Source organism: Coregonus lavaretus, assembly GCF_964263955.1.
Source record: "Coregonus lavaretus genome assembly, chromosome: 23".
Classification (NCBI taxonomy): Eukaryota; Metazoa; Chordata; class Actinopteri; order Salmoniformes; family Salmonidae; genus Coregonus; species Coregonus lavaretus.
Window position 1 is genome coordinate 5360823 of NC_140010.1, and position 21521 is coordinate 5382343.

General features: G+C 45.3%; 1 protein-coding gene across 1 annotated transcript in view; it reads left to right on the top strand.

The window, feature by feature from the left end:
* Positions 1-520: 520 nt before the first annotated feature.
* LOC311150658 (uncharacterized protein) overlaps positions 521-21521 on the top strand; it is a gene marked incomplete at both ends in the record, with an annotated part of 102723 nt that continues 81722 nt past the window's right edge. The window contains 1 exon segment of the mRNA XM_084188156.1: positions 521-605. Coding sequence (XP_084044282.1) covers positions 521-605 — 85 coding nt within the window.

The following is a 21521-nucleotide window of genomic DNA, read 5'->3' on the forward strand; positions in this document are numbered from 1 at the left end:
CTTGGCCAAGTCAACACTTCACAGCACATGCTTCATGGTGATTTCTACAGTAGTTTAGCTAGCCTAGGAATCTGAATCTCACTGGCAGCCCAATTCTGATCTTTTTCCCCAATTATTGTCAAAAGAGCTGATCTGATTGGTCAAAAGTCCAATTAGTGGAAAAATAATCAGAATAAGGCCACCAGTGAAAACGCAGCCTTTGACGGCAGAAGTCTCCTAGAATGACAAAACTAGACTACTCACCTCTATTTATGGCTTCTATTTGCAGAAACATTCTACTTATTGAAGTGTGACTAACCAAATTGACACTATAGGCATACATATGAACATGCTTGATAAATGGCATTCATCCGTCCCTCCATGTTAAGACTGTTGTAATCTCGTCCCCCAGGCTCAATTGCTACAGTATATAGGTTTTGTTGTGGAGAGAGAGAGAGAGAGAGAGAGAGAGAGAGAGAGAGAGAGAGAGAGAGAGAGACGGCTGGTGGACCGCTGTCACGACAAATGCGCGGAGAGACAAATGCGCGGAGAGATTCAGCGCGTGAATTTGGCACTCAGTCGCTGGTGCCACGTAGAATCAGTCCCCGGACCAGGAGTACACTTCTGTACATTTAGATTTTAGCTACCTATACGTTTTTTTTTCTTCTTAATCTTCTTTCCACACATCCCGTGTTTTTCCTCTTGTCAAGAAGAACAGGCGACAGAATGGGCGGAAGCGGCATTAAGTTATAAAAAAAAGCTCCATCGAGAGATACAGGTAAAACACACAGATAAGGCTAAGTAGTTTTTGTTGCTTCATTTGACCAATGTTTAGATTTCATTCTAATTTTGAATTAACACTTCGTAGATAGACTATGCTATGCAATCACGTTCCCAATGTGTGCTCATATATTCAATCAGTAGTAATCATCACATTATTAGATGCATGCGAGACGTTACGGTAGGCCTAATGAGGATAGGGTGCAAATGACGTCAACTAAAGTAGCATACACCAACCACGTGAATAGTGTTGACTTTGCTCGTGCAGCCCATCTGAGATGTCTGTCTTCCTCAGACGGCCAGCACACGGCAGCAGCAGTAGAGGGAGCACAGAACGCTAGCTGGCACTGGGTCAACCAACTGACTGGAAGGCTGCAGATTCCTTGGACACACCCAGGGAATGATAGTGGTTGTGATGACACTCTCCTGTGGCCATGGATGTCCTGTGGAGTATGCTGTTTGGAAATCCTTCTATGAGGACTACAGTAGATAAGGTGTGTGTGTGTGTGTGTGTGTGTGTGTGTGTGTGTCAGAGCAAGAATAGTGTGGAGAGATCTATCAACGATCATAGTGACCAATGACCTTATAGTACATCTGTAGCATACTAGTAAGTGCATACTAGTAAGTGGTAGACTCCCACTGGGCACAGAGGTCAGTTCAACGTCTAGTTTTGATTTACATTTGGTTGAGTTGTCAACTAACCTGAATTCAACGTTAAATCAACAAAACATTTCACCCTGTCATAGGATTTAGGTTACAAGTTGGGTGAAAAAATGACGAAATCCCCTTACTTTGATAAGTTTTTGCAAATCAGATTTCCACGTTGATTCAATGTCATCACATTTAATTTTTTGGTTGAAATGATGTGGAATCAACGTTGACTCACGCTCGCCGTAACGTGATCACGCTCACCGTAGCTGATGTGAGTATGACCTTTAAACAGGTCAACATTCACAAGGCCGCAGGACCAGACGGATTACCAGGAAGTTTACGCCGAGCATGCGCTGACCAACTGGCAAGTGTCTTCACTGAAATGTTCAACCTGTCCCTGGCCAAGTCTGTAATACCTACATGTTTCAAGCGGACCACCATAGTCCCTGTGACCAAGAACGCCAAGGTAACCTGTCTAAATGATTACCGACCCGTAGCACTTATATCTGTAGCCATGAAATGCTTTGAAAAGCTGGTCATGGCTCACATCAACACCATCATTCCAGAAACCCTAGACCCACTCCAATTTGCATACCGCCCCAACAGATCCACAGATGACACAATCTCTATTGCACTCCACACTGCCCTTTCCCACCTGGACAAAAGGAACACCTATGTGAGAATGCTGTTCATTGACTACAGCTCAGCGTTCAACACCATAGTGCCCTCAAAGCTCATCACTAAGCTAAGGACCCTGGGACTAAACACCTCCCTCTGCAACTGGATCCTGGACTTCCTGACGGGCCGCCCCCAGGTGGTAAGGGTAGGTAACAACACATCTGCCACGCTGATCCTCAACATGGGGGCCCCTCAGGGGTGCGTGCTCAGTCCCCTCCTGTACTCCCTGTTCACCCATGACTGCGTGGCCAAGCACGACTCCAACGCCATCATTAAGTTTGCCGACGACACAACAGTGGTAGGCCTGATCACCAACAACGATGAGACCGCCTATAGGGAGGTGGTCAGAGACCTGGCAGTGTGGTGCCAGGACAACAACCTCTCCCTCAACGTGATCAAGACAAAGGAGATGATCGTGGACTACAGGAAAAGGAGTGCCGAGCACGCCCCCATTCTCATCGACGGGGCTGTAGTGGAGCAGGTTGAGAGCTTCAAGTTCCTTGGTGTCCACATCACCAACGAACTATCATGGTCCAAACACACCAAGACAGTCGTGAAGAGGGCACAACAACACCTATTCCCCCTCAGGAGACTGAAAAGATTTGGCATTGGTCCTCAGATCCTCAAAAAGTTATACAGCTGCACAATCGAGAGCATCCTGACTGGTTGCATCACCGCCTGCTATGGCATCTGCTCGGCCTCTGACCGCAAGGCGTTACAGAGGGTAGTGCGTACGGCTCAGTACATCACTGTGACCAAGCTTCCTGCCATCCAGGACCTCTATACCAGGCGGTGTCAGAGGAAGGCCCTAAAAATTGCCAAAGACTCCAGCCACCCTAGTCATAGACTGTTCTCTCTGCTACTGCACAGCAAGCGGCACCAGAGCGCCAAGTCTAGGTCCAAGAGGCTTCTTAACAGCTTCTACCCCCAAGCCATAAGACTCCTGAACATCTAATCAAATGGCTACCCAGACTATTTGCATTGATCCCCCCCCTTTTTACGTTGCTGCTACTCGCTGTTTATTATCTATGAATAATCACTTTACCCCCACCTACATGTACATATTACCTCAATTACCTCGACTAACCTGTACCCCCGCACATTGACTCGATATCGGTACCCTCTGTATATAGCCTCGTTATTGTTATTTTATTGTTGCTCTTTTATTTGTTTTACTTTAGTTTATTTAGTAAATATTTTCTTAACTCTTATTTTTCTTAAAACAGCATTGTTGGTTAAGGGCTTGTAAGTAAGCATTTCACGGTAAGGTTTTATTCATGTGACCAATAACATTTGATTTGGATTTGATTCGATTTGACTCAACCAGTTTCTGCCCAGTGGGCTATATCACAGTACCGGGCTTTTCTACTTTGAAAGAACCAGAACAGATATTACGCTGTTCAGAGATTATAGCCATAACCATGTATAAGGTAAACTTAACTATGGTTCAGACTTACAAAGTTAGGTCATGTAATATGTAGGGTTAGTTTATAAGTCACGGCATAGGATATACTAATCTTTGAGGCTCAACTAAATCAGCTTGCATGGACTTCTTGATAATGCTGAAAATCCACTCTGAGAACGGCAGACATTATGTTGTGCAACTCTGTCTCAGCAGCAACTTAGTGACATATTTAGAATGGTACCAGGATTTATAGGAGGTAAGCTACACATTCAGCAAACTCTGGCTGTGTCCCAAATGACACCCTATTCAATATATAGTGTACTACTTTTGATTAGGGCCCCACGGCTCAATAGAGAATAAGGTGCCATTTGGAACACACAGACTGTGTATCTGAATGTATGGTAGATATGTTGTAGATGTGTTGTAGATATGTTGTAGATGTGTTGAAAATGTGTTGTAGATGTGTTGAAAATGTGTTGTGGATGTGTTGTAGATATGTTGTAGATGTGTTGAAAATGTGTTGTGGATGTGCTGTAGATGTGTTGTAGATGTGCTGTAGATGTGTTGAAAATGTTTTGTAGATGTGTTGTGGATGTGTTGTAGATGTGTTGTAGATGTGTTGAAAATGTGATGTAGATGTGTTGTAGATGTGTTGAAAATGTGTTGTGGATGTGCTGTAGATGTGTTGTAGATGTGTTGAAAATGTGTTGTGGATGTGTTGTAGATGTGTTGTAGATGTGTTGTAGATGTGTTGTAGATGTGTTGTAGATGTGTTGTAGATACACCCAGCTGTTGACAGTCCATCACAGCTGCCTCATTCTCCAGATCTGCAGTCAGTCAGTGTGTAAACAGTGCATGTATTCTTTTACAGCAGCACACCTGTTAATCCACTCTTGATGCTGGGGAATTTAAGAATCTTGTCAGTCAGTTGCCCGTTTCCTAGTCTCTTCTCACAGCCTCTGTGTCTGGGGTGGAGCGTTCGGAGCGCCCTGACTTTGGAGACTAACCCACTCCATTTCTCTGCCTATACCCTAACCCCAAAGAGAGGGGCTTGGAATGAGCCACACCCCAGACTCTGAACCCATTCCATATGTGATCCACTGACTCCCTGTAACAGTGATCCACTGTCTCCCTGGAACAGTGATCCACTGACTCCCTGGGACAGTGATCCACTGTCTCCCTGGAACAGTGATCCACTGTCTCCCTGGAACAGTGATCCACTGTACCTCTTGAGTTGGTCTCGGAACACAACACTGATAACCTGTAATTTCTGCCAAGATCAGCTTGTATATCACTACATTTTTATTTTATTATATGAATTCTCTGTAGAAAACCTTGCTGTGATTGCAGCCTGCTGTTGGCCATTCAACATTTCAGCAATAATAGAGTAAAATAATTAGGGGGGGGGGGGAATTATATGGTCTTGAATTGAACTCATGTTGCTCTGGCCATGCAATAGCAGTCTTAGTCCACTAGATGGCGACTAACATTTATAAAACACATTGGAGGTACTGCAGGGTTTATACAGACAGTAATTTGTTCATCATACTGCCTGGGTGACAGAGGAACTGAAAAGCATGACCTGTTCTGTTCTGCTGTGAACCTGACCCTGCTCCCTTTCACCCATCAGCTGGCTGACCTATGGAAGGAGGAAGCGCACGCCATGTTATCAATCCGCCTGACTCCTCATGGATCTCTTCCAAATACATGGGAGAGGAGACTATGATTGCGTCCCAAATGGCACCCTATTCACTATATAATGCACTACTTTTGACCAGGTCTCATAGGGTTCTGGTCAAAAGAAGTGCACTATATAGGAAATCGGGTGCAATTTGGGACACATACAAATACATGGGACTGAGAAGGGACTGTGTCATACAGTCTGTAGCTATTCCCTTAGCTAACAAGGGGTCAGTCTCAAATGGCACCCTATTCCCTATGGGCCCTGGTCAAAAGTAGTGCACTATATAGGCCAGGAATAGGATGCCATTTGGATTTGGGATGCAAACTTTGTAAAACAGTCTGTGTTCCTTCCCTCAGCTAACAAGGGGCTGTCTCAACAAGGGCTGTCTGCCTTCTGTCTCTGACTCTTATGTGTATGTTCTATAGGGCTGGGTTTTGGCAGGGACTTCACGATATGATCCATATTAAGATATATAGGTCACGATACGATATACATTGTGATTCTTCACGCACCACGATTCTATTTGTATTGAGATTCGATTCTGCTATAGGGTAGAACTAAGGGTTGTTGTAATGCATTACATTTGAACTGCTATGGTACTAAGGTACTTTTTAATCTGTTGGTGATCGCGTGCCCATTGGAGCCGCTTCTTCTTGTTTTTATCTGATAGGAGTGGAACCCGGTGTGGTCATCTGCTGCAATAGCCCATCCGTGACAAAGATCGACGAGTTGTGCGTTCCGAGATGCCGTTCTGCACACTGCTGTTGTAATGCACCGTTATTTGTCTGTTTGTGGCACGCCTGTTAGCTTGCACGATTCTTGCCATTCTCCTTCGAACTCTCTCATCAACAAAGCTGTTTTCGCACACAGGAGTGTCGCTGACTGGATGTTTTTTGTTTGTCGCACCATTCTCGTTAAACCCTAGACACTGTCGTGCGTGAAAGGCCCAGAAGGGCAGTCGTTTCTGAGATACTGGAACCGGCGTGCCTGGCACCGACGATCATACCACGCTCAAAGTTGCTTAGGTCACTCGTTCTACCCATTCTAACGTTCAATCGAACAGTAACTGAATGACTCGATGCCTGTCTGCCTGCTTTTAATAGCAAGCCACTGCCACATGACTCACTGACTGTAGGAGCGATACATTTTCATGAACGGGGTGGTGTACCTAATAAACTGAGTCTATACTGCTCATACCCATATGAACACAGTACATGTGATATGCAGATATAGACTATAGACATTGAAACAAAGTGCCAAACGTTGTGTTCGAGCTTCTTCGATCTTAAAAAAACATTTATTATGGCCTGGGCTTTTGATAAATATTTACCCCCGAGGTATGAGCACTCTACAGACACTTCTGGGTAATCAAAACCCTTGCATAAACAACACTGGAGCTAGCAATCCTGTGGGGTCTCACATTCTCACATATCTACTGCCCTCATAAAATATTACGGGCAGACGGTCAGGTTCACGGTTAAAGATGCATAGAACAGAAGAGTTGTGCCAACTTTTAGAATGTTGAATATTGTTCTAATTCTAGACATTCAGTTACATAGCATTATTCAAATATTCCCCATGTAATGTTTAATGCGGTGCTAACATGGCTGCCATAGAATTGTTAAGTTTCATGTAAATGCATCATAATGATGAAACCTCAATGTACAAACCATGGTCCCAGCCATATAATTAGGACTTTGAATTCAGTAGGACCTCTGTGGTCCCAACTGTCTAAATCTATGGCTCTAATCTTGACCAGTCTGAGTTTCTATTCAGTGTTGATGTGTTCTGTAAAGGAATGCACTGTTTGTGCCCAAACCTTGGTGATACCAAATCATCATTGGAAGTATAGAGTGTGTCTACAACTTGGTATTCTTTTGTCACAAATCTGCTTTTCTGTTAGTCAGCAGCTCTTGTTTTTTATTGTTCCGTAGAGAAACACCCCATATGTCTGCTGCACTAATTTGTGTTATACACTAAGTGCACAAAACATTAGGAACACCTGCTCTTTCCATGACACAGACTGACCAGGTGAATCCAGGTGAAAGCTATGATCCCTTAATGATGTCACTTGTTAAATCCACTTCAATCAGTGTAGACGAAGGGGAGGAGACGGGTTAAAGAATGATTTTTTAAGCCTTGAGATAATTGAGACATGGATTGTGTATGTGTGCCATCCTGAGGGTGAACTGGCTAGACAAAATATTGAAGTGCCTTTGATTGGGGTATGGTAGTAGGTGCCAGGCGCACCGGTTTGTGTCAAGAACTGCAACAGTGCTGAGTTTTTTACGCTCAACAGTTTCCCGTGTGTATCAAGAATGGTCCACCACCCAAATGACATCCAGCCGACTTGACACAACTGTGGGAGGCATTGGAGTCAACGTGGGCCAGTATCCCTGTGGAACGCTTTCGACACCCTGTGTTCCTAATGTTTGGTATACTCAGTGTAGATATATGGTGGTGAGTTGGCATTAGATGCCCCTGCTCTTCCCAGAGTGGTGGAAGTGGAGCCCTGTGTGTGTGGACTGCTGGAGCTGCAGTGGTAGGACCGGATTGTTGTTCTAACAGCTGATTTGATCCCTCTCTCCCTCTGAGCTAGACTTCTCCCTGGCTATTTATGGCAGATTCCCTGCTATCAAAGCTCCTCTCTTCAGCCCATACATGGTTGCTCCTGTATGAGGTTACCACCACGCCGCTTTTGGCACACAGTCCCTCCTCAGCACAGTCACGAAAGTGCGCAAAGCCGGCCTCTCTCTCTCAGAGACTGTCAGGGGCCTAATGTTAGTGGTTAGTTAGAACGGACATGTTGAAAATCCGGCAGGCAGGGACAGCGGATCGGTGAATGGATTGTTGGACTATCTTAAAGTGGAATCTGAGGAACGTAGAACTTTTGGAATAGTTTGAAGAACAGAACCACCTGCTTATTTTTTTTAGCATCCCTGTTTATTTTCTCTCTCCTCCTCCTCTCTCACTCCCTCCCTCACCCCATTCCCTGTCCCCCTCTCTTTACCCCTCTCTTCCCCTCTCATCTTTTCTCTGCTGTCTCTCATTCCTGGACTGATTTATTTGTCCCAGCTCTCTCCAGAGTAGTCTCTCCAGAGTGGTCTGGAAAGCACTGTTCTATAATCGTTGGCTGCTGAAACTATCTTCTCCATCTTGGATGAGGCTGGATCCTGGTGCCGCTTTGGAAAGGTGTGGACCGTAACCCTGTCCCACCTGCACCTCCTGTACCTCCAGCCTGCTCACCACTGACCAGACTCCTGGCCCCCTGCTGGACAAATAATAGTATTTTCCTTCCTTGGCTTCAAAACCCTGAACTGTTATTTTTCAGTACAGGTGGACTTCACTATTGTGGTGTTGCACCACCCTCTCAATCTCATGCTGAGAGATTGAATGTAGATGAAACCAAGGAAAAGTAAGTGCATTACCTTCATCAGGGCTTGATTACCGAACAGGCACGTAGGGTACATGCACTGGGGGCCCCCAACCAAAAAATACAAACAATTGTGTTATTTTTTGGGGAGGGGGGCCTGGAGGTCGGGGGGCCCCCAAATAGCATATTAACACATCATAAGCAATGGCAAAATGTGTAGAATAGCAGAACATTTGCTTTAAAACTGCACAATTTTTGAGGGGCCCCTGGAGGTAGGTGCACCGGGGCCCGAAATGCATTAGTCCGGCCCTGACCTTCAGTCCTCCTTTTGTTTACTGAAGACTTGCTAGTCTAGTACTTGGTCATATTCATTCATCTGTCAATGTTGAGGTGTATGTATATGATTTAGATATGGATCGCATCATTCATAGGATGTACAGTATGCACACCTCTTCATTGAATGTGACACAAAATGCAAATCCCGGGCCGTGATGTTGATATAAGTCTAATTGAAGTGCTCTACCATTTAGTTTATGTAACATCGCCAAAGTATGCAGTGCTTTTAAATAGAGACAATACTGCCATCTGCTCCAGTAGACTAAAGACAACAAACTCCGCTGTAATTCAATCAATTATCTTACGTGACATCAGTGGTTTAGCCTAGTTCCTGTGCGAGGTTACACAGGAGCGGGGCATCATATAAAACTAACAAATGTAATGTTGTCAGCTTATATCTCCCTACTGACAACAGGCCTAGGGCTCTGCTCTACATTTGCTATGCTCTTAGAATTAGTGGTGACTCGAGGAACCTTGGAGATCCTCAAGGAACCCCTGGAGTTCCTCAAGGAACCATTGCTAGTCAGTCATACTGTATTTGCACCTTCGTTTAGTTGAGGGGTTCTTGGAGGAACCTTTAATGGTTCAATGTAGCAACGGGTTCCTGGAGGAACCCTGGAGTGGAGGCTTTGCTTAGTAGGGGCGTGTCTTTACGATATATATACTTTTTGGGCCTCCCGTGAGAGTAAAAGTCATTCCTGTTAATCTGTTCTGTTGTATTGTCGTCGTTGAACACTGACAGTTTTGTCGCTTCAATGAGGTTAACAGAGGTGTAGAAGCTCCTCAGGAGCCGATGCAAATCCCAAAGTTGGAATAGTTACCACTTTGTTACTGTATGTTATCAGCAAAGTTAATATTATATTAGAATATGTAATATGCATAAATATTGAAGGACATTTTTTATTTGCGGTGTACAAAGTTTACATGATGATCAGGAATGACATTTACGCTAACGGGTGACCTAAAATAACTATCTGAAAGCCACACCTCCAATCTGATAGGCTGCCAGCTCTACAATATATTGTTAAAAAGGTTCAAAATTCAACAAAAAGGTTCCGGTTTGAACATGTACACAGGGGTTCTGCAAAGACCCTTTTCTGAGGGGTTCCTCAAGGAACCTTTTTCAACTGGAAAGGTTCCGCCGGAACCTTTTTGTGATGGTTCTTCCAGCACCTTAACTTCTAATAGTGTATCATTGCCCCAAACAGAGGCGGTTCCAAAACTCTGATTCTACTAAACTAAGATTCTACTATGCTGGCCTGGGGCTAAGACTGAGGCATCACCTGTCTACTGCAGACCATAGATCACACTGCTCTAAAGACCAAACTCTGTTTTGACCCTGTGTGTGTGTGTGTGTGTGTGTGTGTGCCCCCTCCTTGCTTTCCTCATAGAAAACCCTACTATTTGTTTTAATATCAGATGAGTTGAATAAGGCTGCTATGAAGCAGATGCTGCAGGAATGGGTTTGGACAGTGTGTCGTTCCGATGTGTGTGTGTGTGTGTGCGTGTGCGTGTGTGTGTGTGTTCCAATGCTGTCCAGCGGGTCCAGCCTTCATTTCTCTAAGTCTTTGTTGTTTTAGCATCCCAAATGGCACCCTATTCCCTATATAGTGCACCACTTTTGACCAGGGCCCCAGTGCACTATGTAGGAAATAGTGTGCCGTTTGGGACGTAGACAGTGAGTATGAGGGCCTGCTGGAAGGGACTGGGGCCGCTGGATTTCGTTTAGAGTCCTGCACTGTCACCTCCATCACAATAAAAAGGTTTACCACTGCTGCTGCCCGAATGCTTAACCCTGTCTTCACCACACTGTCTCCCTCTGTAGGAAACATGCACGCACACACGAATGCACAAACGCACACACACACACACAAACGCACACGCACATAAACACACACACAATCACACACAGACACACACACGGTTGTCTTTGACTGGCCCAGTAAGAGGACATGTAAACAAGCTTTGGTTGCTTTTAGATTTGCACACTTTAGGAGAAAAGAGAGATTATTGGGATGGTCACTGAACATATTCCAGGCTTTGACCTTTGACCGTGTGCAATTCAATGGATTACTGTGGTCAGGTACTAGGTCTATGCTTTAGTACACCAGGTACAGTGGGGAAAAAAAGTATTTAGTCAGCCACCAATTTTGCAAGTTCTCCCACTTAAAAAGATGAGAGAGGCCTGTGATTTTCATCATAGGTACACGTCAACTATGACAGACAAAATGAGGAAAAATATTCCAGAAAATCACATTGTAGGATTTTCTATGAATTTATTTGCAAATGATGGTGGAAAATAAGTATTTGGTCAATAACAAAAGTTTCTCAATACTTTGTTATATACCCTTTGTTGGCAATGACACAGGTCAAATGTTTTCTGTAAGTCTTCACAAGGTTTTCACACACTGTTGCTGGTATTTTGGCCCATTCCTCCATGCAGATCTCCTCTAGAGCAGTGATGTTTTGGGGCTGTCGCTGGGCAACACGGACTTTCAACTCCCTCCAAAGATTTTCTATGGGGTTGAGATCTGGAGACTGGCTAGGCCACTCCAGGACCTTGAAATGCTTCTTACGAAGCCACTCCTTCGTTGCCCGGGCGGTGTGTTTGGGATCATTGTCATGCTGAAAGACCCAGCCACGTTTCATCTTCAATGCCCTTGCTGATGGAAGGAGGTTTTCACTCAAAATCTCACGATACATGGCCCCATTCATTCTTTCCTTTACACGGATCAGTCGTCCTGGTCCCTTTGCAGAAAAGCAGCCCCAAAGCATGATGTTTCCACCCCCATGCTTCACAGTAGGTATGGTGTTCTTTGGATGCAACTCAGCATTCTTTGTCCTCCAAACACGACGAGTTGAGTTTTTACCAAAAAGTCATATTTTGGTTTCATCTGACCATATGACATTCTCCCAATTCTCTTCTGGATCATCCAAATGCACTCTAGCAAACTTCAGACGGGCCTGGACATGTACTGTCTTAAGCAGGGGGACACGTCTGGCACTGCAGGATTTGAGTCCCTGGCGCCGTAGTGTGTTACTGATGGTAGGCTTTGTTACTTTGGTCCCAGCTCTCTGCAGGTCATTCACTAGGTCCCCCCGTGTGGTTCTGGGATTTTTGCTCACCGTTCTTGTGATCATTTTGACCCCACGGGGTGAGATCTTGCATGGAGCCCCAGATCGAGGGAGATTATCAGTGGTCTTGTATGTCTTCCATTTCCTAATAATTGCTCCCACAGTTGATTTCTTCAAACCAAGCTGCTTACCTATTGCAGATTCAGTCTTCCCAGCCTGGTGCAGGTCTACAATTTTGTTTCTGGTGTCCTTTGACAGCTCTTTGGTCTTGGCCATAGTGGAGTTTGGAGTGTGACTGTTTGAGGTTGTGAACAGGTGTCTTTTATACTGATAACAAGTTCAAACAGGTGCCATTAATATAGGTAACGAGTGGAGGACAGAGGAGCCTCTTAAAGAAGAAGTTACAGGTCTGTGAGAGCCAGAAATCTTGCTTGTTTGTAGGTGACCAAATACTTATTTTCCACCATAATTTGCAAATAAATTCATTAAAAATCCTACAATGTGATTTTCTGGATTTTTTTCCCTCAATTTGTCTGTCATAATTGACGTGTACCTATGATGAAAATTACAGGCTTCTCTCATCTTTTTAAGTGGGAGAACTTGCACAATTGGTGGCTGACTAAATACTTTTTTTCCCCACTGTACTATGCTTTCTACTGGTAGTCTTCACTACAATGACATGCTACAATAGTTACCAGTAACACAGATGCCTGTTTATCTGCCATTGAGGAGTGTTGTTCTCTGCTCATACAGGAGTCATTAAAGGCCTAGTTCACACATTTGGAGGGGAAAATGTTTTTTATAAAATAAAATATATATTTTTTAAATTTCGATTCATCAGGGGATGTTGCAGCACCCTCAGCACCCGCGGCTATGCAGTAGGTATTTTCCAACAGCTATGGAAACCGATGGTAAACAGTATGGCTCTTTGTTCCACTCTGTCCTGTGGTCACAAACACAACACTAAGCTCTGCAGTGGAATTACTCACGTAAACCACATAGACAACTATCAATTGATGTCAGGTGGTGGGCGGCGATACGACTCATTTTAATGGCTGGTATGGAATAAGTGCAATGGTATCAAACACATGGAAACCTTTCCATCCATTCAATTCCAGGCATTACAATGAGCTCGTCCTCCTATATCTCTACCCACCAGCCTCATCTGATTGAGGACGTTCGCATGTCAGAGATGGACTCTATTATGCTGATTTCTTAAGCACCGTGGCCTTGAAACCTCCACATGATGAAGAGCTGTTGTAGATGTGCTCTACAAAATCGCCATGGCATGTTGATGTACTGTAGAGTTTACTCAGTGTACAAAACATTATGAACACCTGCTCTTTCCATGACATAGACTGACCAGGTGAATCCAGGGGAACGTTATGATCCCTTATTGATGTCACTTGTTAAATCCACTTCGATCAGTGTAGATGAAGGGGAGGAGACAGGTTAAAGAAGGAATTTTAAGCATTGAGACAATTGAGACATCGTTTGTGTATGTGTGCCATTCAGAGGGTGAATATTTGTTTTTGGGGAGTTTCTCCCATTCTTCTCTGCAGATCCTCTCAAGCTCTGTCAGGTTGGATGGGGAGCGTTGCTGCACTGCTATTTTCAGGTCTCTCCAGAGATGTTCGATCGGGTTTAAGTCCGGGCTGGGCCACTCAAGGACATTCAGAGACTTGTCCTGAAGCCACTTGTGCGTTGTCTTGGCTGTGTGCTTAGTGTCATTGTCCTGTTGGAAGGTGAACCTTCACCCCAGTCTGAGGTCCTGAGCACTCTGGAGCAGATTTTCATGAAGGATCTCTCTGTACTCTGTGCTCCATTCATCTTTGCCTCGATCCTGACTAGTCTCCCAGTCCCTGCGCTGAAAAACATCCCCACAGCATGATGCTGCCACCACCATGCTTCACCATAGGGATGGTGCCTGGTTTCCTCCAGACGTGATGCTTGGCATTCAGGCCAAATAGTTTAATCTTGGTTTCATCAGACTAGAGAATCTTGTTTCTCAAGGTCTGAGAGTCTTTAGGTGCCTTTTGGCAAACTCCAAGCGCGGGCTGTCATGTGCCTTTTGCTGAGGAGTGGTTTCCGTCTGGCAACTCTACCATAAAGGCCTGATTGGTGGAGCGCTGCAGAGATGGTTGTCCTTCTGGAAGGTTCTCCCATCTCCATAGAGGAACTCTAGAGCTCTGTCGGATTGACCATTGGGTTCTTGGTCACCTCCCTGACCAAGGCCCTTCTCCCCCGATTGCTCAGTTTGGCCGTGCGGACAGCTCTAGGAAGAGTCTTGGTGGTTCCAAACATCTTCCATTTAAGAATGATGGAGGCCACTGTGTTCTTGGGGACCTTCAATGCTGCAGATATTTTTTGGTACCCTTCCCCAGATCTGTGCCTCGACACAATGCTGTCTCGGAGCTCTACGGACAATTCCTTCGACCTCGTGGCTTGGTTTTTGCTCTGACACGCACTGTCAACTGTGGGACCTTGTATAGACAGGTGTGTGCCTTTCCAAATCATGTCCAATCAATAGAATTTACCACAGGTGGACTCCAATCAAGTTGTAGAAACATCTAAAGGATGATCAATGGAAACAGGATGCACCTGAGCTCAATTTCGAGTCTCATAGCAAAAGGTCTGAATACTTATGTAAATAAGGTATTTCTGTTTTTTATTTTCAATACATTTGCAAAAACCTGTTTTCGCTTCGTCATTATGGGGTATTGTGTGTAGATTGCTGAGGATTTTGTTTTAATCCATTTTAGATTAAGGCTGTAACGTAACAAAATGTGGAAAAAGTCAAGGGGTCTGAATACTTTCCAGTGCCTTCGAATGGGGTATGGTAGTAGGTGCCAGGCACACTGGTTTGAGTGTGCCAAGAACTGTAACACTGCTGAGTTTTTCCATGTTAAACAGTTTCCTGTGTGTATCAAGAATGGTCCACCACCCAAAGGACAACTTTACACAACTGTGGAAAGCATTGGAGTCAACATGGGCCAACATCCCTGTGGAACGCTTTCGACACCTTGTAGAGTCCATGCCCCGACGAATTGAGGCTGTTCTGAGGGCAAAAGGGGGTGCAACTCAATATTAGGAAAGTGATCCTTATGTTTTGAACACTCAGTTCAAAGTATTCACCCCCCTTAGCATTTTTCCTATTTTGTTGCCTTACAACCTGGAATTAAAATGGATTTTGGGGTGATTTGTATCATTTGATTTACACAACATGCCTACCACTTTGAATATGCAAAATATATTTTATTGTGAAACAAACAAGAAAAAAAAAGAAAAAAAAAAACTTGAGCGTGCATAACTATTCACCCCCTCAAAGTCAATACTTTGAGAGCCACCTTTTGCAGCAATTACAGCTGCAAGTCTCTTGAGGTATGTTTCTATAAGCTTGGCACATCTAGCCACTGGGATATTTGCCCATTCTTCAAGGCAAAACTGCTCCAGGTCCTTCAAGTTGGATGGGTTCCGCTGGTGTACAGCAATCTTTTAAGTCATACCACAGATTATCAATTGGATTGAGGTCTGGGCTTTGATTAGGCCATTCCAAGACATTTAAATGTTTCCCCTTAAACCACTTGAGTGTTGCTTTAGCAGTATGCATAGGGTAATTGTCCTGCTGGAAGGTGAACCTCCGTCCCAGTCTCAAATCTCTGGAAGACTGAAACAGGTTTCCCTCAAGAATTTCCCTGTATTTAGCGCCATCCATCATTCCTTAAATTCTGACCAGTTTCCCAGTCCTTGCCGATGAAAAACATCCCTACAGCATGATGCTGCCACCACAATGCTTCACTATGGGATGGTGTTCTCGGGGTGATGAGAGGTTTTGGGTTTGCGCCAGACATAGCGTTTTCCTTGATGGCCAAAAAGCTCAATTTTAGTCTCATCTGACCAGAGTACCTTCTTCCATATGTTTGAGGAGTCTCCCACATGGCTTTTGGCGAACACCAAACGTGTTTGCTTATGTTTTTCTTTAAGCAATGGCTTTTTTCTGGCCACTCGTCCGTAAAGCCCAGCTCTGTGTAGTGTACGGCTTAAAGTGGACTCATGGACAGATACTCCAATCTCCGCTGTGGAGCTTTGCATTTAAATTAGAGGTTGTAATGCAGCAAAATAGGAAAAACTCCAAGGGGGATGATATCCTGTATATCTCCTATAGTAGCTAAAAGGCTCAGGCCAGAGAGAGTGGTGGTATCTTCCATATTCTCAGTCAGCACCTGAGGGGGATTACACAGTCACATGGAAACAGGACCAATACCAAAAACCAAGACTCTACCTTGGTAAATCGCTCACATCTCCTTAAGTAACAACCCTACTTTATCTGTACCCCCTCCTCCCCTTAGTAATCTTACTTTATCTGTACCCCATCCTCCCCTTAGTACTTTACCTGTACCCCATCCTCCCCTTAGTACTTTACCTGTACCCCATCCTCCCCTTAGTAACAGGCTTTACCCTACCCTGGCCGGCTGTCTCTCCATTCTGCCTTTATTAGGAGACAGTGGCAGCCAGCCAGCCAGCCAGCCAGGTAGGCTCAGCTAAGGCCCAAGATGTGTGTTTAGGTTAACATTGCGCTCCAGCCAGGCTGCTGCTCTGAGCTGAGCCTGTTCAGTACAGCTCCACACAGCCAGCCAGAGGCCAGCCAGAGGCCCATCTTACTCCTTCAGAATGTTTACTCTGGCTTCCAAAGGAGAACCACGTTCCTGCACTCTCTCTGGCTTGCATCATTGGAGATGGCATTTTGGGTGCCGTCGGGGCAGGATTCTCCCTGGTCTTATATGGTATAGGTTAGTGGAGGACTGAGTGGTAGAGAGGAGGAGAGACGCACTGAGGAGTTCTGTGGATCATCAACAAGAGAGAGGACAGGCTTTCGGAGCAGAGGGGTGTGATGTGTTCAGGGAAGCTGCTGTTCTTCAAATGTGCTTAGCCATGATGGATGATTCAGCATTGTGGCACACACACACACACACACACTCACACACACACACACACACACTCACACACAAACACACACACACACACACTCACACACACACACACACACACACACACACACACACACACACACACACACACACACACACACACACACACACACACACGCAGCGTAATGACAATCTGACTAAGTTCATACTGACCATATCTGTCCTTAAGTATTGCACAAAGATAAATAAATAATATTGCATCCCTTAGACACCTATAAAGGTCAGCAGTTGTGCAACAGTCTCCTTGCCAAGTCCTACAGACAGAATGTGAACCACAGCTGACTGGCTGATGGCTGCTTTAAACTACCACAACATTAACACCACCATCTAGGCCTAGACCAGTCAACACTGTTGCCACCTAATGATGGACATAGGCTAAAGGTAATCCGACCAAGGTTATTTAGGGTTACAGACTGACCCTATCTCTCATTTGGCATAGCATCGGATTACACGCGAGGAGAACACTATCAATAATATTGGTCTTAGCTTACAACCCTCTGAGACCTACAAAGGTTAAATCTTTATCGTGAATGTGCAATAACAAGCTCCTAGCCAACTCATAGAGGCAGCACGTGAGCCTGATCAGCTGTCGTCTAAATTAGTACACTATCATAAACACCATCTACACCAGTACAATAATACATACTTTTGTCCCTGTGTAATGTTTTCCGATTGCATTGTACACTGTTACGTTCAGAGAGAGGGGTGTTGGGGAGCAGAGCACAAGACGATGTGGGTTAATTAGACAACATGGAGGAGATGTGAGATCCGACTGAACAGCTGTGGTTTGTGAGGTGAAAGTCAGGGCAGGAGCTGGAGCCGCGGTCAGAGTGAGTGGCTAATCCTGTAGCTCACCACACTTACTGCGAATATGACTAGGGACAGAAATCCCTGTATTTCTGACACAACGGACCATTTTTTCCCTTGAGGCCCCCAAATTAGCCAAATAATGATCGTTTTGCATAAAAACACCCAATTTAGTCTGTCCCTGCTGGCCCTAGCTTCAGGTCTGCACCCCACTTAACCTGGCCATACCCACACTAGTCATGTGCTGTTCACACACCAGCCTGTCCCATCACGTGTGTCCTTGTTTATTTTGGTAACTAAGCAGCATTGTGGTCTGGTGAGAGGATACACAGCCTATGTTAGAGGTTACATTCAGCCACTTATTTTTAAAGAAGAAGCCCCCGTGTGCATTGGGACTGACGTCTGTTTTGAAATTGTACATTTGTGTGGGTGGCTGTTGCGGCCATCCAGGAAGTGCTTGGGGAGGAAGGTGGGGCTCGACAGGATCATGTTGGTTGCTGTGGTGGTTGCCAGGAAGGTGAGGGAGTGGGAGGAAGAACACAGCCGTCAGGGCAGCCAATCAGCTAACACGTTGCCTTATTGGGGATGTCTACTGGGAGTGGAGAGGGTCGGACTGGGGATGGCCAAGGGTGAGGCGTGCGTGAAGGGGTGAGGCATACGTGAAGGGTGAGGTGTGTGTGAAGGGTGGGGTGTGTGTGAAGGGTGAGGTGTGTGTGAAGGCTGAGGTGTGTGTGAAGACTGAGGTGTGCGTGAAGGGTGAGGTGTGTGTGAAGGGTGGGGTGTGTGTGAAGGGGTGAGGCGTACGTGAAGGCTGAGGTGTGTGAAGGGTGAGGTGTGCATGAAGAGTGAGGCGTGTGTGAAGGGTGAGGCGTGAGGCGTTTGTGAAGGCTGAGGCGTGTGTGAAGACTGAGGCATCTGTGAAGGGTGAGGCTTGAGGCGTTTGTGAAAGGTTGAGGTGTCGTGTGAAGGGTGAGGCGTGTGTGAAGGCTGAGGTGTGTGTGAAGGCTGAGGTGTGTGTGAAGGCTGAGGTGTGTGTGAAGACTGAGGTGTGCGTGAAGGGTGAGGTGTGTGTGAAGGGTGAGGTGTGTGTGAAGGGTGGGGTGTGTGTGAAGGGGGTGAGGCGTACGTGAAGGCTGAGGTGTGTGAAGGGTGAGGTGTGCATGAAGAGTGAGGCGTGTGTGAAGGGTGAGGCGTGAGGCGTTTGTGAAGGCTGAGGCGTGTGTGAAGACTGAGGCATCTGTGAAGGGTGAGGCTTGAGGCGTTTGTGAAAGGTGAGGTGTGTGTGAAGGGTGAGGCGTGTGTGAAGGCTGGGAGGTGTGGTGTGAAGGCTGAGGTGTGTGTGAAGGCTGAGGTGTGTGTGAAGACTGAGGTGTGCGTGAAGGGTGAGGTGTGCGTGAAGGGTGAGGTGTGTGTGAAGGGTGAGGTGTGTGTGAAAGGTGAGGTGTGTGTGTGTGTGTTAAATGGTACTCTGACTGTAAGTTGGGAAGTGCAGAGTTAAACATTAAACATTATTTTTGTTTTTTGTGTTCATTGTAAAGCCTTAGTACTGTGTTGTGTTCTGCAGTGAGTCTCCATTAACTCTCCTAGTGTGTACAACAGTAGGCTAGGTCTAATTTGCCTGGAATCGACACTGGTCTGCTGTAAATCCCTGCTGATTATGGAACCTAGGCTTTGTTCCAAATGGCACTCTATTCCCTACATAGTGCACTACTTTTGACCGAGCTCATAGGGTGCCATTTGGGATGCTACCAGTGTTGATCTTCTTAATTCACTGTCTGTTTCCAAAGCAGTTAGATTCTGGGGGTATTGACTACTAACACTATAACAGTAATGTAACTCATTAACATATCATTCATCAAGAGGATTCTTCTCTGTCCCTGTCCCTGTCTGCTCTCTCTGCTCTCTCTCTCTCTCTCTCTCTCTCTCTCTCTCTCTCTCTCTTCTCTCTCTTCTCTCTCTCTCTCTCTCTCTCTCTTCTCTCTCTCTCTCTCTCTCTTCTCTCTCTCTCTCTCTTCTCTTCTCTCTCTCTCCATTCCTCTCTCTCTCTCTCTCTCTCTCTCTCTCTCTCTCTCTCTCTCTCTCTCCATCCCTCTCTCTCTCTCTCTCTCTCTCTCTCTACTCTCTCTCTCTGCTCTCTCTCTGCTCTCTCTGCCTTCTCTCTCTCCCTGCCTCTGCCCTCTCTCCCTGCCCTCTGCTCTCTCTCCCTGCCCTCTGCTCTCTCTCCCTGTCCTCTGCTCATTCTCCCTGCCCTCTGCCCTCTCTCACTGCCCTCTGCTCTCTCTCCCTGCCGTCTGCTCTCTCTTTCTCTCTCTCTGCCCTCTGCCCTGTCTCGCTGCCCTCTGCCCTCTCTCCCTGCCCTCTGCCCTCTCTCACTGCCCTCTGCTCTCTCTCCCTACCCCTCTGCACTCTCTCCCTGCACTCTGCTCTCTCTCCCTGCACTCTCTCTCTCTCCTTGCCCTCTGCTCTCTCAATTCAATTCAATTTCATTTTAAGGGCTTTATTGGCATGGGAAACATATGTTAACATTGCCAAAGCAAGTGAAGTAGATAGTAAACAAAAGTGAAATAAACAATACATATTAACAGTAAACATTACACTAAGAAGTTCCAAAAGAATAAAGATTTTAAATGTCATATTATGTATATATACAGTGTTGTAACAATTTGCAAATAGTTAAAGTACAAATGGGAAAATAAATAAACATAAATATGGGTTGTATTTACAATGGTGTTTGTTCTTCACTGGTTGCCCTTTTCTTGTGGCAACAGGTCACAAATCTTGCTGCTGTGATGGCACACTGTGGTATTTCACCCAGTAGATATGAGAGTTTATCAAAATTGGGTTTGTTTTCTAATTCTTTGTGGATCTGTGTAATGTGAGGGAAATATGTGTCTCTAATATGGTCATACATTTGGCAGGAAGTTAGGAAGTGCAGCTCAGTTTCCACCTCATTTTGTGGGCAGTGTGCACATAGCCTGTCTTCTCTTGAGAGCCAGGTCTGCCTACGGCGGCCTTTTTCAATAGCAAGGCTATGCTCACTGAGTCTGTACATAGTCAAAGCTTTCCTTAAGTTTGGGTCAGTCACAGTGGTCAGGTATTCTGCCACTGTGTACTCTCTGTTTAGGGCCAAATAGCATTCTAGTTTGCTCTGTTTTTTTGTTAATTCTTTACAATGTGTCAAGTAATTCTCTTTTTGTTTTCACATGATTTGATTGGGTCTAAATGTGGTGTTGTCCTGGTGCTCTGTGGGGTCTATTTGTGTTTGTGAACAGAGCCCCAGGACCAGCTTACGTAGGGGACTCTTCTCCAAGTTAATCTCTCTGTAGGTGATGGCTTTGTTATGGAAGGTTTGGGAATCGCTTCATTTTAAGTGGTTATAGAATTTAACGGCTCTTTTCTGGATTTTGATAATTAGTGGGTATCGGCTAATTTTGCGCTGCATGCATTATTTGGTGTTTTTCGTTGTACACTTAGGATATTTTTGCAGAATTCTGCATGCAGAGTCTCAAGTTTGGTGTTTGTCCCATTTTGTGAATTCTTGGTTGGTGAGCGGACCCCAGACCTCACAACCATAAAGGGCAATGGGGTTCTATAACTGATTCAAGTATTTTTAGCCAGATATTAATTGGTATGTCGGATTTCATGTTCCTTTTGATGGCATAGAAGGCCCTTCTTGCCTTGTCTCTCAGATCGTTCACAGCTTTATGGAAATTACCTGTGCGCTGATGTTTAGGCCAAGGTATGTATAGTTTTTTGTGTGCTCTA